The following is an 18,009-nucleotide window of genomic DNA, read 5'->3' as shown; positions in this document are numbered from 1 at the left end:
CCAATCTTTGTCCAATGTTGGCCTATATTAAGGTGCAACATGCAACATGCCTTCCGATAATCTAATTACAAAAGCCAAACCGCGCAATGCAATAGTAAGTTACAAATTAGAGTCATTTGCGCAAGAATTTCTCTTTGAATATTCATGGTGACAAAGGCTCCAACGAAGTCGAAGCGTAGCTGTCTAACCAACATATCATATAAATATGCACGAAGAGCATGCTACTCCCTTACTATAGTAAGAGTAAGACATTAAGCGACGTACCAATCTCCACCTTCCTGGTGGTGTCGGATATAAGACGACAAGAAGGATCTAAAAATTGTTGCTACTGCAGGAAGGTGGGAGGAAGGTCAGGACCTAGCGATACATTAGATGAATGGAACTAGATTGCATCATGGTCAAAGGCCTACCCCAAACGTGCAAATTATCCGGTGTGGCAAGGGATCGATTCGTTGGGTGTTGGTCATTTACCAAATCACCATCCACGTAATGCTCGATGATGAAACGAGAGGGGTCAAACCTTTTTTGGCCAAATATGTATTAGAAATTACCTGGGAGAGGATGGTATCATGAGGCGTACCAATAATCGAAGATCTGACTGCCCATGATATGACGTCCAACGCCCCAGCAGTTCTCATACCCCTTGCTGCGGAGCCAGTCGTGACCCAGCACTTGTGTGTCAAAATCATGCGTCTCAAATGATGAGTGGTGAACGTGCGACCTAGGTCCCTCGAAAAAGAAAAAGCAATGGTGATCGACCAACTCCGAACCGCGGTCCAGATGAAGAAAGGTGGATATATCTCTTCCGGTAGAATCGTGAATCAGCTGGACCCATGTGGTAAAGGATCTTGGTCAGTATACGCCGAGCCTCGTGAAGAGCCAACCCGCGGAGAAACTAACATCGCTTGGTTTGAAGTTGAATCGTGTAGTATAGAATTCAAACGCCTTCGCAAAATTGGTGACGCACATTCCGAAATGACCTAATTTGTGCACAGGTGCAGGGCCTTTTGGGTTTCAAAGGTTCAATAGAGGTTGCTAGAGATTGGGTTACTAGGTTCTGTCGCTTACCCTTTGTGAATCGTTGTGTTTTGTTCCCTGGCCGGTGTTTGTCTGTTGGCTGGGGGAAGGTCAGAATGTTTCCGAGGAGCGAGTTATATAAACAAGGAGAATAACTGACGAAATTGTAGTCAAGTTGTGGAAGCACCTTCTCATCGGCATGGGCCTTTTGTCCATGAACAAGATGAAATGGGAACTTGTCGATGGGGTCATGGAAAGTGACGCAGCGACCACCACCTAACGCATCGTTAAAGTCGTAGATGCCTGTCGCCCCAGGTAATTTTGTCGCAGCAAAAAGATCAGATTCGGATTCCACGACAAAGGCTGCGCCTCCAAACTCGTCGTTTTCGCCTCGTCGCGCACAGTACACAAATGGCTCTGAACTGGTGCCACGGTAATAGATGTCATTGCCCACACGCTTGACTTCCTGGAATCCGAAATCCAGTAGGAATTGATGGGCTTTGTCGATTTCTTTATGGGTGTAGAAGACATGTGCAATGCGAGTGAGGTTAATTCGAGATTCATTGCTTGAGGCTGCCATTTTCGCGACTTGTCTTCAGCCAATATTAGAACACGACTGAGCGGTAGATTGTTGTTCCAGATAGAAACTCTTCAAGTGATATTTCCCTTTTCTAAATACCCTGGCCCTCCCCGCAAAAAAAGCCCAGGGGGTCTGGGGTGATCTTGCTTTTAGCGGTTTGGTAGTGGTGTAACAGGGTTCACGGACTCGAGCGAAATTATCCCGATCCCGCACGGACTATCTTCGGTCAGTTGCTTAGAGCAAAAGAGGAAGGAGCAAGCAGGGACTTTAAATACTTTATAGGGAAACAGTTTCTCACTGTACTTTTGGTTTTGGGACAGTGGAATACAAACTAGAGACAGATCATGCTTTGTCTTCCCTGGCTGGGGTGGGATACGTCCCTCCGTATTTTGCTGTAGACTACGGATCTCCATTCCAATTCGCATCTAGGCGGTATTTGAGACATTACATGCCTTAAGTGGAGCGGAGTCTACAGAAAATCCAGAGACGGTAAATCCGCGCTATGTCCAAGCCCCATAGGGTACCCAGGTAGATTACAGAGGGCTGTGTCTCTAGCAAAAGCAATACATGGATGTCGGAGAAGAAGGAGAGGATTGCAATACCGCATCACAAGCTGGCTAGGACAGCTACTTTGTCAGGAGGGATGGAGTGGCCAATTGTGGAAAAATGGTGGGAGGATAAATCGATCCAACAATGGCAAGAGTGCACGGGGATGTAGTTCACCCTGAGAGTAAATCATAGATTCCACCAGGAAAATCAAAAGTGGGCCAATCAAAAGCCTGGTCGAGCTGATATATTGTATCAAGGAAATGAGAGTTCGGGGGCACCATGTAGTCCTCTGGAACCTGGCTCCTACTCAGTTGTGGAGGAGTCATATAGTCGAGCATTGCCATGCTATCTGCGACGTATGGGTGCTTTCGCGCATGGTTTTGGGCTGTATTCTCTAATCTGGCATCCATAGGGGCTGAACTGGTGAGCAGGACACTGGGTGTTTCGGGTAGGTATTGAGAAGCTTGTCGGGCTGACCGGTCAAAACTCAGGCTGCGCTCTACGTTGTGACCTTCTTGGTCCGAGGCTGACTGGTTGATCATATCGGTGTCTTCCGATGCTCGATTTGACGCTTCTTGAGAGGATGGACAAGCTTGAACCTCCGGTTTCTTGGTCCTGGCTTCCAGTTGCTCCTCGATCAACTCTAGGTTCTTCTGGAGAGCGGTCTGAATATCCCAAAATTGAACGCATCGCTTGTAGGTCAGATAAAGAACGTCAAAGCGCGACTTTACTAGATCTCGATTGGACTGTGTTCGAGCAAAATGTTTGCGGACCAGTTGTACCGCCGAGGCAAGCCATATGGTACTAGGTAGAAATGGATTAATATGCTGAACATGATCCTCGCAACTCCGATTCACTATTCCTAGAATGCGATCAGCTGCCTCGTAGTACTGTCGAAGCGCTCCATTTTCAGTATCGAGCAGACTAAAAGTACTCCGACCAGCCGAATTTCCGGAAGGATGACGGCCACTGGTTTCAGTTGGATGATTTTGAGATCTGAATGCGTCATATCTGTAGATCATCAAACGAGCTAATTGGGTCATAACGAAGATATTATAGATAGAGCAATGCTGCAGTCGTTGAGATTCTGTCTGCCCTTGTACCGGCCCCCAAAAGGCCAGATATTGATCGCGATACTGGAGATGGCTGGGCAAAGCCAAAGTAAAGCAGCGTACGGCGTTTGCCAAGGTTTCCAATTTTCGACGAGTCTCCATGGCCGACTCGAGGGTTGAAATCTGGCTATTTGGCATTTGCTGGTGATAGCCCTGACTACCTATGGCAGACGCTCCTTGTGGGTCACAGGCGATCTGGGCATTCTTCATGAGAGAATTGATAACGAGGAACCACGCTTTCGATGATTGGTTACCACTGTCCTGCAACGCCTTCCAACGTTTGTTTATATCCGCCTCCATAAAGCAGCTCGAAGTAGGGTGGCCTGAGAACCAGTGAGCGTTGTCAACTGGAAGCAATATTTCCATTTGGTTCCAGTTAATGGTAGTTGGCATCCGACGGATAGTACTGGCAAAAACATCCATTTCCCAGATGGCCCAAAAGGCACGACGCTTTTCTTCGTCTTCTTGCCAGTGGTGGGGATCCTCTGCTTTTATAACCTTCCTGGAATCAAGAAGATGCAGGTTTGTTTCGTATATCAAACTGACGCACAATCCCAGAGATCTCCACGCCTTTCCGCGGACCCCCTGGGTCAGTCGACAATGCGTTGCAATAATGAGAGCCTGTATAACACAAAGTGGCGGCATCTCATCGTCACATTCTGCGAGCGCCTCGTTTATGAACTTGAAAGCAAGGTTAATGAAGTATGCAGGCTGTCGGTGACTCTTTGCCACGAGCTGAACTGTGTCGCTAGCTACGTCGTTGGTTCTTAGGGCACCAAAGCGTGAGGCATAGCCAGCTATGGCCGCCAGAAGGGCAGTCAACTGAGAAAACGAAGAGATATTCGAAAGCTTTTCTGCAAACGAAGGCTCATGAAAGATATTGATAGCGACCATGTGATCGAAAAAAACTCGAATGCTGTTGGTGCATTAGCTTGTCTATGTTCCAGTTCGACAACTCTTTAGGTAGCCGAGGTCGTTACAGTTTATTCATGGAAGCTTGCGAGACGCCTAGCTCTGCGCAGGCTTGACGGCAAAGATCTGTCTGTTGACCGTCCTGAGAGCTCCGGCTCTGCTTTTGGGAGGGAGTTGTAACCTCGTGTGATGGATGTAAAATGAAAGCGAGATCAAGCGTATTCAACTGAGAGGTTCGATGTTGCGAGCTTCCCCGCGCCTCAATCCCAGTTGTCCCAGTAAGACCGGTGGGGACGGCGAGGACCAACTCCTCTTTCTCCACCCGATCGTTCAATGCGTCGAAATATCTATTCCATCGGCCATTGTCAGGACCGGGTGGCGGTCTAGAATGCGGGTTAGTCTGTCGTCTCTGGGCTGTCCCATTCTGGCGTAGGCGTTTTCTCTGCTTCTGCGAAGACCCTAGATCTTGTCAATGTGCCTCCACCTTGTCGCGGCTTATGGCAAAATGTGGGCATTCCATACCGATTTTAGGCCCGGGTTTCATTGAGCGAAGCGGATAATTGCATGTCTGGCCTGTTTGATCACAGACTATACACCGCGGCAATGACCGGTCACTGACAGCTGTTACCTCGCACGCACCTTGGAAAGACTTGGTTCAAGTTTTCACATACCACTTAACCTTACGCCTAGTTATCAGCACATGAGCCCCGTTCTCCTATAGTCTTGAGAACATGGAGTAACACTTACTTGCGACATGATTGACAGGCTAAACTAGATAACGACATTCTTGCGGGAGGCTTTCTAGGCTGTGCCCACATTCACATGACATCTGGCGATATCGACAAGGAATTGAAGTGCGAAAGGAGTATTATGTATTATGTCTTTGACAAGGGATAATAGGTGCTTATTCGCGTCGCAGCCCACCGCCCCAACGACCAGTTGACAATCTGTACAATCGAAATCCAAGAGACCACTGACAGAGCAGCCCCGTGGGGTATGTTCCAAATATTTGGTCACATGTGTCACTGGACTCAAATAATCACACCGAAGATGGTCCGGTGGTGACGTCATTTTTGGCCGATTGTGTCGATCAATTCAACATCCTATCATTGGTGGGATGGGATGATAGACTAGAATGCAAAGAACTGCGGTAGTTTGCCTCAATTTCAAGATCGAGAATGGGGCTCAAGAAAGATCGGTTCCGAAATATGATCTTTGCAGTCTACTTTCAATATCTTGTCACTTCAATGAAACATTTAATCTTCAATTGAAGTGGGAAGAGAGGAGTCTCTCGCTGAGAATATTGCATAGATGGACATTTAGTCCACATAATCCAGTGACCCATTATTTCTGGTACATACGACCATAGGGTGTGGAGAACAGGGCTTCCCGTCCGCTCAGCCGTACTTAAGCCACACGCCGGGAGGTTAGTAGTTGGGTGGGTGACCACCAGCGAATCCCTCCTGTTGTATGTAATTTTTATTTTTTTCAAAAGGTATTTTTTTATACCTTTGGGTCGTGTTGAAATCTACTCTGTATAGATAGGACTTTTAAAAAAAAAATTGTGAGAGAAAATAAGCCATTACCATCTTTTTTCATTGTTGCTTTTACCAATCCTACTAGAAAGTATTTTGTAGAATGCCCAGACCGTGCTGTTTTCATTTATGATATAAACCACCCATCACGGCCAATTCTTCTTGGAGAAGGCGCTATTGTTTAGGGTATGCTTTGACAACATGTCTTGAAGTTTAATTGCTCAATTCCTTTGTCTCAGCCATTGAGGTACATTACAGTCGTTCTTGAAAGCAAGGGGGAAATATCCCGTGTATAAGAATAGTAACGGTATTGATGTTACGACTGCACTGCAACCCCCCTTACCTCCTCCATAGTACTAGTACTATGGCACGTGACCTGTTATCGATAGATAGCACATTGTTAGCGTCAAGCGATCGCGACTGCGACGGACAATGAAAGTCAGCGCGATGGGGAAATGGACTCAACGCGTACCATTTCCGAACTGAAGTCCTCCTTCATCCGGGCGCAGGTGCGTATCCTGTCCGAAAGCCTTGATGCACCCGAGGATTGGAGAAGCTATGCCGCTGCCTCGGAGGAGGATGACCTGAGCGATAAGGTGGTCAGCGATGTCCTACAGAAATGTACGGTTCGTGGAATATCTACTTGGCTACGGTCGTGGTCCTATCTGGTTGACTACATTCGGGGCTTTCCACTCATCTAGCCGTCTTTATTCCTCGCTGACTGGACTGTAGTAAATAGCGCATTGAAGCAGCATAATCGCATAGTATACTCCTCCCAAGCAATCCAACATGTCGCACAGCAAGTTGCCAGCCTCTATTGGACGTCCGTGAACGATGCGATACGTGACCAGAATTCATTCGAGAGAGGCATCGAGAAGACGGTTGATTTGTCTAACCACTTGTGAGTCACGACTCGTTTGAAACCCCCTCCCTTACGGCCGCAAGAACCCCTGCTTATCAATTGATGCGTATCAGGAACCTTACACAGCTCCCCGTGGAACTCGAGGACCAGTCCGCAACCGAGGAAGAACGTCTCAGGTTGGGTCTACAATATGGTGATCTGGGTTTCATCCGGCTGACAGGAGCTGGTTACAGGTATCAGAGGTTACGAGAACGCCTGGTCACTCTCGACAACCAGCGACAGCAGCGACGACGGCGTCTGGAACAGCTACGCCGGTTACAACACCTGTTAAAACCGTTTCAGGAACCGCAGCAAAATATTCAGCCGAACCTTATTACTCGGGATGGTGAGTTAGTGCAGGAATTAGAGAAGATGAGGATGCTCGTTGCGAGGGTGGGAGGTCGCATCCAGCATAGCAAGAAGCGCGGTGATAGTCAAGAAGATCCGGCTTCGTACCGATTGGACTCGGACCAAAGGCTGGAAGCCCTCCTTGATATGACTGGATAAGGAATGTGATTGAACATGATAAAACAAAAGGAAGGAGGAAAATACAATGTCATCAAAGGCTGAAAGGAAACGAGGGAAAAGAAGAAAAAGAAAAGAAAAGCAAATTAAAAAAGTCGAAATAATTTAAAGAGAGAAAGAATAATAATGAAATTTATGGGGCAAAAGCCGTCGAGGCTATAATGATGACTCGAGATTTATGTAGATGTAAGTATAAACTTTGTAAATGTAAATGTGTGGAATGCCGACATCATCAGTTGATCTCAATCTTATTGAGTAGTCATAAGCTTCCTCATCCTCCAAATGAGAAAGCGCGATCCTAAATTTAACAGGGCCCATTGCTTTCTTGAAAGTAGTGCAAGGGATGGAAGGTCATTGTCAGAAAATCACTGCAGCTGCACCAGTCACAGAAGGTGCCAGTGAAGGTCAAACACCGAGGAAGAAAAGCAAAGGGACTCCCTACCAGCTCGGCTGCACTGCTTCAAATATTTTTGTTCATATTCACTACCTCCCAACACATTCACACTGCGATTACAACTGACCTTCATTCCTCCCCCTTGTTCTTAAGATTTTGATGGATCATCGATTGGGATCACGGGTTTCCAAGATGCAGGATAGCAGAATGCTGACCGCCTTGGTTGGAGATCCGGAAGATCGGAATTCTGCTTCCGAAAGTTTGGTGCTTGACCAATTCAGTGATAGCGGAGGTGACACTGCTGAACATGCTGAACAAACTACCGCTACAACAACAACAACAACTAATAATACTACCACCACCACCACTCTTTCTCGTACAGTACGATTTCTTCTTCCCATCTCTGTGACACATTCTCCTGCTATTGCTCCTGAGTCTATTGTTGCCCCTGACCAGCCCATCATCATTGGCGAAACTACCTCGGGGACTTCCGCTAGGCGACCTTTCGTGCCTGGCCACCGTCGGCGTTCCACTCACGTAACTCGTCTGGACTTGGAGCGCTTCCGGAAGGACGTTTTAGGCATCGACACTCCTGGCTTTGGATTTGACGACGAAGCTTCCTTGCCCGCGGTTGACCCCTCTATTGACCCTCAGTTGGAGAGTCTAAACCGCGACTTTGAAGCTGTTGCTCGGTCCATGAATAGTGGCACTACCTCCGACTCTGGTTCCTTCTCGAGTGGCGTCGACAACGCGGGTAACCAATCCAATATGACCAACGTACCTCGTCAGTCAATGTCTCCCGCTATGTCTCACACTCCTAGTCAGGTCAATGGTGCTGGGATCACCGGCATGAATGCGGGGATTCCTCTGAATGCGGGCCACCAGATGGATCTCCATCATTTGTACGACATGGTTCTGGAGTTGAGCGAGGTTTTGAAGAACAATCGCCAGATGACACAGAGTATCGTCTCCAGCGCCGAGGAGGTCATGGTATGTCTAGCGCCAACCTTGGTTGCGTTGTAATTTACGTGGCACTCAGCTAACGATCTTCTAGCGACGCTCTGCTTCTGACGGCACCTCTCCAAACTTACAACAAGTCAATGGTGAGATCTCTGGTAAGGATCTTGAGTCCCCATCTCCAATGCGCGTCTCAGCCACTGACGAAACCTGCAGCTGCCCGTATAACCGAACTGGAGCGCGCCCTGGCCAGAGAAAAGCGCCTGAACGAGGTCTTGCGAAACGAACAAGTGGAAAACACAAAGCTTATCGGGGATTACGAACAGGCACTTGGTACAATGGTCGAACAGATCCGTAACTACTGCCAGAACAACAACTTGCAGTATCTGGCGCAGAAGCGGCACTACAACAATCTCCTCCAAAACGAACGGGATGCGCATCTCCAGAGCCGCCTGGAGCGTGATCATTGGCATAATCAAACCATGAAATGTGCGGAGATGATTCGCAATGCCTATCGTATTCGTTGCGAAGAAGAGAATGTGCCAGTCCGCGTCGTGGCTGGGCTCCAGAACGAAGTCCGTGCCTACCGCAACGCTCTTGGTATGGAGCCGGAGAGACCAGAGGAGGAGTACGGATGGGAGATCCTGAAGGATGTGCCCGGCGGCCCTGCCCCTGGGGAGTAGCTGACTATCTGGTCAGTTACGTTCCGGTTTCTCCTTAACGAGCTACGACAATTTCCTTTCCATATCCTTTTGTTCTCTTGCCAGGGCGTTTTGGAGCGGCTCTTGGGCGGCGACGGAATTTCCTAGTGCTGATACCCTTCATATCCTTCTTACTCGTTCCTGTATCATAGCATTTGGAGCATATGCCGGCAAGGGTACGGAGTCTGTATAGATAATTTCTTGGGGTGTTCGGATTTGCTGGTCATTATCTGGGAATCTTTGGAAATATCTCGCTACGAATCTTGTGCGTCTGGCGTTGGCTTAATTAATTTCGGCTCTCGAAGCGGTCGACTTTTGTCCCGCCGATGGAAACAAATAACTTTTTTTATCATATATTCATTTCGTGCCATGCATCGTAGTAGCATTTAAATTACTTTACTCCGTATAGAAAACCTCCTCCAACGGCTTCCACCACGAAGGTCCCTCAGCACTCCCGTAAGCCCCAGGAGTCGGACTGTCTTGCATATCATCCGTCATTGCCCACCACTCCCTCACCTTAGGATTAGCCTTCATCTTCTCCATATCACCCTCAAAATCATCCCCGACATATTTGAACGTCGCAAACAAAGTCCGATCATTATCATAGAAGATAGAATCTACACAAGAAAACCCATTAGCCACAATCACCTTTTTAATTAAAAAAAAAAAAAAAAAAAAAACAAAAACACCTTTTTAAAAAAAAAAAAAAAAAAAAAAAAAAGCTCAGTCAAAAAGAGACTACTGCAGTTGCATACAATCCCGGATATTGCACTCCTTAATCTGCTGGAGTACTTCGGGCCACACATTCGCGTGGCATTCTTTGTAGGCCGCCAGGGCGGATGGCTTGAGGTGGACTATTTGGGCGATTCGACGGACGGGCATTGTTCTATTTTATAAAAGTGATGATGTGGGTGTGGTGTAGTGTAGATTCTTCAACCCAAGTTATAGTTGGTATGTGTGTGTCTGGTTTTATATGGGTCAGTGTGGATTGGTGTTATTGGGTGATGGTGGTGAAAGAGTGAGTGACTTACTTTGGTTACGAGTTCGATGTGTACTAGTAGGAGTGTGTTTGAATTGTGGTAATTGGATGCAAGTGAAGGGAGAAGATGATATTATATTATAAGTGTCATAAACCCCGGACCCTCGGTTTATTGATACAATATGCATGTTTTTGATTGATGCATTGGAATCCACTCTCGGGGGGTTTTACCCCGAGCTTTGTAGACCACATTTATACACTTATAGTACTTCTACCATACCACACGAAAGTACACTATACTACATCCATACCAGTGGAACTAGAGAATTGTATCAGAATTATGTATAGTATATAATTCCATAAAACTTAATTTATATAACTAGTATTATATCAATATCAATCTTGTATAACGCCATTATCCAACCCATAGATACATACAGGACACCAGATATTCCCCGAAAAAACAATTACTGCCATATATATCTTCATAACTCATATCTAGAAAGAGGCTTGAAAATAGAATCATACCATCTGACGTCTTGGTACCGGTCGAATCCAAGCAACAGCCAGGTTGGCCGCGATGGCAATGATCCCGATTATCCAAAGCGAGCGCGCGTAGTGCGCGCCATTGTACCGGAATATGATAGCGAAAATGATCCCTCCGAGGTTGCCCATTCCACCTACAGCGCCAGAGACGATGCCTTTTTTTCATTGTTAGTTTTTGGTTCTATTTGGTGGAGGCTAACGGGGAAAGCATACCGTTAGCGAAGGGATGAACGTGCGGTACAACGGCGAAGTTGGCACCGTTACACGCCTCTAGGAAGAAAGCGAGACCAGCTGTGAGTCCGAACATGGTAGCTTCGCTTTTTGGATCGGATAATCCGAGCGCGAGCTGGAAGGCGCCCATTGCGACGCCGAGGAAGGAGAGGAGGATCTTCTTGGACCAGACGGACTGCGTGTGCTGGTAGAGGAGATCTGCGATGAAGCCGCCGGCGGGGCGGCAGACCACGTTGAGAAGGCCGAACATGGCGGCCCACTGGCCTGTCTGGGTTTGGCCCATGTAGGGGAAGTTTTCGGCGTAGAAGTCACCGAGGATGGAGTTGATGGCGAGCTCTGCGCCGAAGGAGCAGGCGTAGGGGATTGCGACGGCGAGGGTGGAGAGGCTGAGGAGGACGTTCATGGCTTCTTTGAAGGTTGGGGCTACGACGGTGTCGGTGCGGAGGGATTCGAGTTGGCCCGGCATGGGAGCTATGGACTCGGGTGGGGAGGGGTTGCCTTTCTTTTCGATGTCGGCGACGATGTTGGTAATGGAGGGTGGGCTGGATGGCTGGCTGGATGAGATGCCAGAGTCGATGTTGACGGTGTTGCCGTCGAATCTGCTGGTTTCTTCGGCCCAGAGGTGGCGTTCGGACCATTTCCCTGTTGGGGTGTCTTCGCAGGTGAAGAGCATTGCGACGGCTATGACGACAATGATAATGAAAGGCACAATGTAAGCTACTCGCCAGGCTTTGTGAGCTGGGAGGCCTTGGTTGTGGATGAGTGAGTCGAAGACGGCGGGCATGATGAAGCTGGTGAGTAAGAAAGCTTGTTAGTCGGTTCTTAGTGGGCTTCGTATGCGAGAAGGAGTACAAACTATGTGATGCCGCCGCCGGCATTTCCCCATCCTGCAGCCAGGGAGTTGGCGGTTCCGACGATCTTCTTGTCAAAGAACCCAGTACACCAGACCTGGCAAGGGACGAATGTGCCTCCCAGGATGCCGACAAAGAAGCGTAAGGCGATCAGTCCCTGAGCATTGGTGACAAGCCCAGCCATCACAGTTGGAATGGACCCGCACAGCAGGAGGCCAATGAATACTAGACGAGGACCAAACCGGTCGCAGAGCGGCCCTGCGACGAATCGAACGAGTAACCTGAAAGGGTCAGCTAGAGTGTGGGGTCCATTTAGGTGGATATCTTACGTCGCTAAAAGGGCAACAATGTTCGAGTTGGCAACTTCGGTCTGCGTCATCTTCAAGTCTTGTCGGATCGTGACAGTCAACTACAGATCGTTAGAGTCCTATCTCTTTCATTGTTTGGCATCGAAGATAGGCAGAACTTACCAGAGGCGGAAACGCATACCACGATAGGAATGCCACCATAAAACCAAGCCATGAGAAGAAGTAGACACGTCCATATTTGTCGAATGGGTTGAGTATCGGGATCGACCTGGCCTTTCGGTTACTTGGGTTGACCTCCGGAGAGAGGAAGAGTAGTTTGATGGAATCCATCTCCGAGCTAGCAGCCCTAGTGGAATGTAACTAAAGGACAAGAGGTAGAATGATTGTACTTGAATATCAATAACTATAAGTGTAGTGTATCAATGTAACCACCAGAGTGTTTTAGCAAGTGGAGATGTGATTTGGAAAGCTCTAGACAGAGAATTGGATCCTATATATATAGACTCTTTGACAGATATTGGCGAGTGTAAACAAAAGCAAGAATAACATATAATATTTGATTTCGGTAAATCTTGGATTTCTAGGAATAATTAACTTTCTGAAGGCATAGGCTCTGTTGCATGGCATGCCACTGACAACATAGAAACACTAGATTAGATATTATTGTAAGATGACATTGCCTGGTCATTAATCGTAGGGTTGATAGATAGGATATCATGGAGTCACACAAGTAAGTATATCCTAGAGTTTTGATTGGACGATTCTCATGGCTCTGTCCAGGGCCTCGATGTGGACAAGAGAAAGGGTTGGATGGAACTGGGCTTCCCAGCTCTAACGGGTGTGGCTAATCGAGAAACCATGTTTGGTCAGCGTAGATAAGGCCATCCGGGGGATATCTGCCGGCATTCAGCTCTTGACTAACAGCACCAGGCCGATAAGACCCTCTCTGTCCTGCAACAACTCCGCGGCCCTCAGGTCTTGGTGCCATGTATCACCCTCGGACGCAGACCATGGGACCCAGAAGGCGAAGGAGCGTGGACCAAGATCGACACCGGGCGAGATTCCCTTTCAATTGATAAACCAAGCGTTTCTCATTGGATACCGATGGACGCTGGGACTCAGAATAGGCGCCACATGAAGTTTGGGTTAACGTTCATGTCCCTAATCTTCCCGGATCAAGGCAACGAAGAGCACGAGAATAGCGAGAAATACTCGATCGAGGTCCGCGGAGATGTCAAGGGAAGAGCCCACTTCTTAAAGCATTCGATGGGGCTGTGAAGGATCGTCTATGGGTCCCGAATACTATCATGAGTATAGATAATGAGAGATTTGGGTCGGGTCCACCGCTATCTCACGTCTGGGAGATAAGCGTCAAGAATGAAATCCGTCAAATGGGATTGGACGGAGAGTCGGCCAGAAAGTTGGTCGGTAACGTGACGCTGCCTGCCCTAAGGTAGGGATCCTTTGATGCCTTTCTTGGCTATACCTCCAAAGGAATCGTCTATAGACTACTACTACTAGTAGGTATTTTAGTATTGGCAGGATAGTTCAGATGAACAGTTGTGATGATGGTTATACATTCTTGGTCAGAATCAGATCTAGTAAGACTGTCTCATTGAGATTTGAAAGAGGTAATTGGCAGCTCATAGTTCAGGAATTAGCTACTAGCTAGTGGAGTTTATATACAGTAAAGAAAGAAAACCAGATGAAGGCCCTCCCAGAAAGATCCACAACGCCAAATATCAAGGCTCGTAACGCGTATCACATCGGTTCCATTACCAGTCAATCGTCCTAGATTGTTTGGTTGGACTAGGTCTATCACCCGCCTTCTTGCCTCTAGTCCCCTTATATTTCTTATCACACTTCTGGAATGGATCGGGTGCTTCTCCTTTCTTTACCTTCCATCGTTCAGTTCCTAGCACAGAGTCCAGCTCCTCGACAGGAGGTAGCTTCAAGTAGATCCAGCCATCGTCCCGTTGTTCAACCGGGAAAGTTGCGATATTCATAGCCTCATCGTTTGAACAACGGCCGGCTTGTTCGCCATTAAGTTCGAAATTCCGCTTGTGGTATGGGCAGGATACCCAGTATTTACCGGCGTCATCGTCGCCAATCAGGCCATCAGATAGGACAAAGGCACGCTTGTGAGGGCACATCTGTTGCGTTGCGTAGTACTTGCCCTTGACCTTGAAGATTGCCAGCTGGGTATCGCCCCGCTTGACATTGGCCGAAGAGATCGCAGGTGGTCCATCCGAAAAGTGATCAGCTTTAATGATTGGCTGCCATGAGAGAGCCGACCACTGGTGCCCCTTAAAGTCCTCCTTTGCACCCTCGCTTGGCCAGTAGGTAGGCCGCTCCTGCTCACGTTCTTTCACAAGTTCCACTGTGTCAACCGTCTCATCGGTGTTGGCAAACTGCTGGAAGTACTTGCGGCGCTTCGGATTGCGGATAGTCTCGGTCCACTCGCAGAAGTAGCTGTCTACCAACTCCTGCATTTGCTGCTCCATCTCAGCGCAGATTCCCAGTTTGTCGTCAATGACGACTTCCCGGAGGTAATTGATTCCACCTGGGAGGTTCTCGATCCACCGAGCAGTTCGTTGCAGTTTATCTGCTGTTCGAATATAGAAGATGAGATAGCGATCAATAATTGGAATGACCATATCTGGTGGCACATCCTTGGCGAGTAATTCTGAATGTCTAGGCTTCGCGCCCCCATTTCCGCCTACGAAGATATTGAACCCTTTTTCTGTAGAGATCAAGCCAAAGCTAAAATGCGTTAGTTTCGGGGCGATGTATTTCGAAAGAAGCAGGCATACTCTTTGTTTTGCGCCTCAGCGCATTCCCTCACGCAACCGGATACGGCACCCTTGAGCTTATGAGGAGATCGGACACTTTTGTAGCGTTCCTCGAGTCTGATGGCCATCCCAACACTGTCTCCAATACCAAAACGACACCAGGTAGTGCCGACACAGCTCTAGAGGCTCCAGTTAGCTCCATATACATCAAATCAGTTGATGTCCACGTACCTTGATTGTCCGCAGCGATTTGGCATAAGCGTGACCACTTTCCATGCCTGCATTGACTAATTCTGTCCATATGTCAAGCAAATCCTGTTTCTTGGCTCCAAACATGTCTATACGCTGGCCACCCGTGATCTTGCAGTAAAGGTTATATTTCTTGGCCACCTGGCCGATAGCGATCAGCTTGTCTGCAGTGATTTCGCCACCAGGAACTCGAGGGACCACAGAGAAAGTTCCGTTGCGTTGGATGTTAGCGAGGAATCTGTCATTCGTTTCTTGTAATTCATGATATTCGTGGTCCATGATGTGCCCATTGAAGAGACTTGAAAGAATTGACGCTATAGCAGGCTTGCACAACTCGCATCCAAGAGAATCGGGGTTTCTTCCGACTGCCTTCATGATGTCTTCAAATGTTTTCAGTTGTTTGATTGCGACGATATTGTAGAGATCAGCACGTGAATGTGGAATATGCACGCATACTGTATAGAGTTTAGAGTAAGACCACAGCAGACGGACAAGAATACCTACAGTTGTTCGAAACTTCCTGGCCCATATCAAGCATGGTCTTATTGAAAATAGATTGCACCAACGGCATGCAGCCTCCACAACCAGTGCCTGCTTTTGTGCACGATTTGACCTCGCCAATTGATTTGCATGTGCCACTCTTGACACTTTCGACGACGTCACCTTTGGTAACATTGTGACATGAGCACACTTGGGTATCGTCGGCTCTGTACAAACGATGGTCAGAAGATCCATTAAATCTAGACATTTGAGAGAAAACTCACAAGTCATCACCGTTTTCTTCCCCACCATTCTGGGCTCCCAAGATGAACTGGCTCGGGGGTACTTCGAGCTCTTTCTGGCTCTTTACCATTTGGTTCAATTTGATATAATCCTTTGTATCACCGATCATCATTCCTCCAAGTAGGTATTTCCCGTCCATAGTGAATAAATACTTCTTGTAGACACCACCAAAAGGGTCTTTGTACGTAAGAGCCTTCACTGGTGACTCCTTTTCCGTCGTGTCTTTGACCCGCGGGATGGTTGCGACTGATGGTCGACGGCCAGGCAAGAACTTGGGCCCATCACGATCCGCAAAGAAGTCACCAAAGCTGGCGACATCCACCCCCAAGAGCTTCAGCTTAGTACTTAAATCTGGTCTTCTGAAGCTCTTTGGTTCCTTGTCGGGATTCGTCAAATTGAACGCTAGCACATCTGCCATTTCAATGCCCGGTGCAATAATACCAAACGTCTGGTTTTCCCAGCTTGCACACTCTCCGATAGCGTAAATTTCGGGAATAGAAGTTTGTAGGCTATAGATTTAGATTAGATGATAGCAGCCTCGAAACAACAACGACGATTCTTACCTTTCATTGATAACAAACCCACCCCGCGAAGCGCACTGAATACCAGCAGATGTCCCTAATTCATCTCTTGGTCGTACTCCGATCTATACGTAATGTCAGCAAATTGAAAGTGCATGAGATGAGAGTAGACAGCATACAGCAAAACAGACACAGCAGCAATCTATTTCTTCACCATCTTCAAAGACGATACCCGTGACATTGTTGTTGTTATCCGTCTTAATCTTGGCTACTCGCTTCTGGTGCTTCACATCCAAGCCCAATTCTCTGATTTTCCGCGTCACTAGGGTACCGGCATCGCTGTCTAGTTGCCTTGCCAGCACCCACTTATTGCGATCAATGAGCGTGACCTTGCCGAAATCTTCTAGATCTGTCATTGCTTTGGCAGCTTCTAGCCCTAGCAGGCCACCTCCGACAGTAGTCGCCGTCTCGCCCTTGTGTTTAGAGGCAAATTCGATAAGGCGCTCGAGGTCCGATATCGTTCTGTAGACAAAAACGCCGGTGGCATCATGGCCGGGAGTGTGTGTGGGAAGTACCGCATCAGAGCCGGTAGCGAGAACAAGAAGATCGTAAGCAATTATGTCACCAGTCGAGGTTTTCACCGTCTTGTGGTCAGGAAAGATATCGGTCACTCTGGTGTTGAGATGATAATCGAACGATCGGTCTTTGAATGATCCGTACTATTACATTCATACATCGACGTCAGAACGGATGTTGCACTGAGTTCGCGGGGAGGCTGCGGTATACTTACCCACTCTTTCGGGTTGAGGTAGAGGTCTTCGATATTGCGATGTTCGAAAAACGAGGAAAGACCGACTCGGTTGTAAGCAACGTGAGGTTCTTCCCCGATAACAACGATATCGTATTTTCTCCTCTCTGAATCTTGCTTGACCAATTTCTCACTATACGCAGAGGGGATGTATCGTCAGTACTCCAAACTGCATTGTCGGCCATCAACTCGTCCCCCTTCGGTGCACCTACAGGAAGGAAATCGCCACCATCCCCAGTCCCACCACCACTATCCGTTGGCGTCTGTTAGGGTCATCCAGGTGACTTTCTGTGTCAATGCCAACGCTCTGAGCATGCGATACCCCGCTAAGAACGCCATTGTTGACTGCGCCCCCATTCCTGGGCGCTTCAAGGAGAGGAGGCATGGTGTCCGGGATGGATAGCACTGTGGAGAGAATTCAAGGCCCAGCGCACGGCGTTGGCGTGCGTTTTTATTTATCAAGTAGTATGTCCCCCATAATCTACCACCCGATATGTCAAGACCCTACTGGTGCCAAGATCCAGGATCGGGCCTCTCATCTCCGGGGACACCATGAGAGCGTGGCGAGATGTTTGACTATCGAATCACCTCATGATTGATAGTCATCAAAGCGGTTTCGCAGAAGATGCCGCGACATACCCAATGGCAATCTCCATAATCGGACGTTGAACGGGTTATCGGCAATCATGACAGGGATTGATAAGGACGATAGCACCTCTTGCATAAGATTGGGTCAGGGATTCCTCCGCGGAGATGGT

General features: G+C 48.0%; 6 protein-coding genes across 6 annotated transcripts; 2 read left to right on the top strand and 4 right to left on the bottom strand.

The window, feature by feature from the left end:
* Positions 1-312: 312 nt before the first annotated feature.
* BDV38DRAFT_267223 (transcription factor domain-containing protein) lies at positions 313-4,955 on the bottom strand (the record flags this gene model as incomplete). The annotated part of the gene is made up of 6 exons (XM_032056548.1): positions 313-357; positions 1,178-1,610; positions 1,896-1,899; position 2,321; positions 2,503-4,174; positions 4,918-4,955. 6 exons carry the CDS (start codon positions 4,953-4,955, stop codon positions 313-315), a joined length of 2,193 nt encoding a protein of 730 aa, XP_031919292.1.
* A 1,189-nt stretch (positions 4,956-6,144) lies between these two features.
* Positions 6,145-7,138, top strand: BDV38DRAFT_233018 (kinetochore subunit FTA4 family protein). Its single transcript, XM_032053105.1, has 4 exons — positions 6,145-6,326; positions 6,438-6,606; positions 6,681-6,743; positions 6,801-7,138. Exons 1-4 carry the CDS (start codon positions 6,161-6,163, stop codon positions 7,111-7,113), a joined length of 711 nt encoding a protein of 236 aa, XP_031919291.1. The 5' UTR covers positions 6,145-6,160; the 3' UTR covers positions 7,114-7,138.
* Positions 7,139-7,837: 699 nt separating this feature from the next.
* On the top strand, positions 7,838-9,511 carry BDV38DRAFT_233015 (uncharacterized protein). The gene is made up of 3 exons (XM_032053104.1): positions 7,838-8,515; positions 8,580-8,640; positions 8,699-9,511. Exons 1-3 carry the CDS (start codon positions 8,222-8,224, stop codon positions 9,163-9,165), a joined length of 822 nt encoding a protein of 273 aa, XP_031919290.1. The 5' UTR covers positions 7,838-8,221; the 3' UTR covers positions 9,166-9,511.
* Positions 9,512-9,579: 68 nt separating this feature from the next.
* Positions 9,580-10,065, bottom strand: BDV38DRAFT_277253 (L-rhamnose mutarotase; the record flags this gene model as incomplete). The annotated part of the gene is made up of 2 exons (XM_032058444.1): positions 9,580-9,800; positions 9,939-10,065. The coding sequence occupies 2 exons, from the start codon at positions 10,063-10,065 to the stop codon at positions 9,580-9,582; spliced, it is 348 nt and encodes a 115-aa protein (XP_031919289.1).
* A 619-nt stretch (positions 10,066-10,684) lies between these two features.
* Positions 10,685-12,428, bottom strand: BDV38DRAFT_267221 (MFS transporter; the record flags this gene model as incomplete). The annotated part of the gene is made up of 5 exons (XM_032056547.1): positions 10,685-10,863; positions 10,922-11,730; positions 11,796-12,071; positions 12,120-12,199; positions 12,261-12,428. The coding sequence occupies 5 exons, from the start codon at positions 12,426-12,428 to the stop codon at positions 10,685-10,687; spliced, it is 1,512 nt and encodes a 503-aa protein (XP_031919288.1).
* A 1,445-nt stretch (positions 12,429-13,873) lies between these two features.
* niiA (nitrite reductase niiA) lies at positions 13,874-17,636 on the bottom strand (the record flags this gene model as incomplete). The annotated part of the gene is made up of 9 exons (XM_032056546.1): positions 13,874-14,861; positions 14,912-15,069; positions 15,122-15,594; positions 15,644-15,846; positions 15,904-16,431; positions 16,486-16,568; positions 16,623-17,162; positions 17,234-17,384; positions 17,464-17,636. The coding sequence occupies 9 exons, from the start codon at positions 17,634-17,636 to the stop codon at positions 13,874-13,876; spliced, it is 3,297 nt and encodes a 1,098-aa protein (XP_031919287.1).
* Positions 17,637-18,009: the final 373 nt, after the last annotated feature.

This window comes from Aspergillus pseudotamarii, assembly GCF_009193445.1.
Source record: "Aspergillus pseudotamarii strain CBS 117625 unplaced genomic scaffold BDV38scaffold_2, whole genome shotgun sequence".
NCBI classification, from domain to species: Eukaryota; Fungi; Ascomycota; class Eurotiomycetes; order Eurotiales; family Aspergillaceae; genus Aspergillus; species Aspergillus pseudotamarii.
Note: the sequence above shows the minus strand (reverse complement) of the source record. Positions and strands in the feature narration are given on the sequence as shown.